Raw genomic sequence first — 2646 nt, 5'->3', positions numbered from 1 at the left:
TATCCACAATATTTAAAACTGCAAGCACCATGCGGTTCATACAATCTTGTTATTACTGTTAATTTATCAACTAATACAAACTCAAAAATGCATCTGGCCAGCAGCGCCAGCAATTTCAAATGGGAACTAAAAAATATGCTTTCATTTTGTTTTTTGTTTTTTTGTATTTTTTTTGTTTTTTGTTTTTTGTTTTTTGTCAGTGCAACTTAAATCCTTTTACTGACCTGCAGAAAAAAAAAAAGTAATAATAAAGAAAAACGCCCAGATCTTCCCTATAACTACTATACAACTGAAGGGGAGGGGGGGGAACCACCAATAACTCTTCCTGCTATCTCAAAAGCAGGGAACAAAACACATAATGCGTTGGTCTAAAGTTGCAAATTTNGACTTGGTCTGTATCCTCCGAATCTGCCCTGAGTCAGGATATCCGCTGGCTGGTGGCTGGCTGGGCAAATGCAAGCTCTTCCTTTTGCACTTGGCCCTCAACACTCTAGGGATCCCCAGGAACATCTCTCAGGTCAGTGGTGGACAAGAGGAAGCAAGTGTGAAAGTGAAACTGCTCCCAGCACGGGTCCCCGCTAAGTCCCTCCCCGTGGGCAGGCAGCCAGCCAGATGCCCAGAGCAGCCTCCTGGGACCCTTTGTTCACATGCTCAGCAAGAAGGCCAAACTGACTCTTTGGGATTAAGAAGTCTACCAGGCCACTCTAGAAATCACCCCCAAATCCATCTAGATAGCAAAATACAATAAACCGTGTGTCACATTCAAATAACTAACATGCCACCCAGTCAAAGCTGATGAATGCAATTATTAATATTAAAGCTGTTTCAAAGCTTCTTTAAAAAAAAAAAAAAAAAAGACCCTGGGGTGATTCTTCTTATTAAAATAAAAACCAGAGGAGATGTGTTTCTCTTTCCTCTCTTATTAGGGGTGTCAATTTGACCAGGAGACAAGGCAGAAATTGAGGACCATTTCTAGGGTCCCGGGTATGGCACTCCACCACTGCTCCTGCCCTTGTATCCTCTTTCCCTCAAAACTCCCCAAAATGAAAACTAAAGCAGGAAGACAAGAGAACCGAATGTGGACAAGGGAAGGGAAGAAAACATGCAACTTCTAAGGGTGCCCCAAGACAAAGTTGTTGCCTAATGCTAAATCCCCAGAACATTTGTTTGGTTTTTGTTTTTACTTACAAATTTTTTTTAAAAATGTCATAATACTAAACCCAAACAAAGACACTTCAGCTTGCTGCCACGTTCTCTATTCGGTTTGGCGGGGCGGGTATTTACAAGCCGACAGCTGGGACTGAAACCCGGCTCGCAGCCGCTGGAGTTTCCAAACTGCGATCCCTTCTTACCCAAAGAAACAAGGGGGGTTATGATCCATGATCAACAACATGCTAAAAGTTAAACAAGAAAATGGTACAAAATAGAAATTATTACCATACATGTCCAGCATGCAGGATTAATATTTTTAATGCAGATTTTCGTATTTTTTTCTATATAATCGAGCAGGCAATAAAACTGATGAGATCTGCGCGCCGAATGTCCTGAGGCCCGCGTCTCTCGGCTGAGAACCACTGTTCTCCGGACTCTGGACAGGCAGGTCCCACTGCTCTTCCTCCCTTTGCTCAGCCTCGCCTTGAGCGGGCTGGGACGCCAGGGTCCCTCTCCCCTCCTCTGCTCTCTTCCTGGGGCGGACTGAGCTCCGGACTTCGAAGCAGCGGCCCCAGCACTCTCAAAGTTCAGAAAGCCAGGAGTCTCCAGACTGCTGGGGGACTCTTAGGTAGTACGCCTCGCCGCCTTCCAGCCTAGAGAAAAGTTGCTCCGGGATCTCCCACCCTCCTCGTCTCTCTGGCTCTGCTCGAGTCTAGGAGGCGGCGCTGGCGTGCGCTGCTCTCGCCTTAGCCAAGGTCCCCTGCCCGCCCGCGCTCCCTCCCGTAGCCCGCGGCCCGTGCGCCCTTCCTCCCTCTCGCTCAAGTCAAACAGGTCATGGCTGGGGCCATGGCAGGGACAGAGTCCAAGGGAGTCCAGGGCTGGGGACACGGGACAGGGGATCCGGGCCCGGGAAAGAGCGGGGGGCCGGGACCCGCCACGACTCACAGAAAGAACTCGGGAGAGGAGGGGCTGTCGCTGGTGGAGCCCGCCTCCCTGAAGCCGGAGTTGGCGAGTTTCTCGCACTTGACCTTGTAGGCGTCTCTCTCGCGGGCCAGCCGGGACACCTCCTGCTTAAGCTGCTCCACCTGCTGAATGAGCTGGGTCTTCTCATTCTCCAGGTGGTGTTTCTGCTGGACGCGTTTATACCTGCACGACTGGGCGTAGCCCCGGTTCTTCAGGGTCCGCCGCTTCTGCTTCAGGCGGATCACCTCGTCCTTGGTGAAGCCCCGCAGGTGGCGATTCAGCTCACGCACCGACATGGACACTAGCTGGTCGTCGGAGAAGCGGTCCTCCACGCTACCGTTGCCTCCCGCCGCCGTCGCCGCGGCCGCCGCGTGGGGACCCGGCCCGGGGTGGCTGGTGGGCAGCTGTTGCGCTGGGCTGGCTGCGCTGGACGGGGGCGGCGACGCTTGGTGATGGTGGTGATGGTGCGGGTGAGCGTGCGGGCCCAGCTCATCGTGGGCCACTCCAGCGCCGGGGTACGCGTGGTGCGGG

General features: G+C 52.2%; 1 protein-coding gene across 1 annotated transcript; it reads right to left on the bottom strand.

Moving 5' to 3' along the window:
• Positions 1-1201: 1201 nt before the first annotated feature.
• On the bottom strand, positions 1202-2645 carry Mafb (MAF bZIP transcription factor B; the record flags this gene model as incomplete). Its single annotated transcript, XM_015480651.2, has 1 exon — positions 1202-2645. A coding segment is annotated over one exon (552 nt), but the record flags the coding sequence as incomplete, so codon positions are not given.
• Position 2646: the final 1 nt, after the last annotated feature.

Source organism: Marmota marmota, unplaced genomic scaffold (assembly GCF_001458135.2).
Source record: "Marmota marmota marmota unplaced genomic scaffold, marMar, whole genome shotgun sequence".
NCBI classification, from domain to species: Eukaryota; Metazoa; Chordata; class Mammalia; order Rodentia; family Sciuridae; genus Marmota; species Marmota marmota.
Note: the sequence above shows the minus strand (reverse complement) of the source record. Positions and strands in the feature narration are given on the sequence as shown.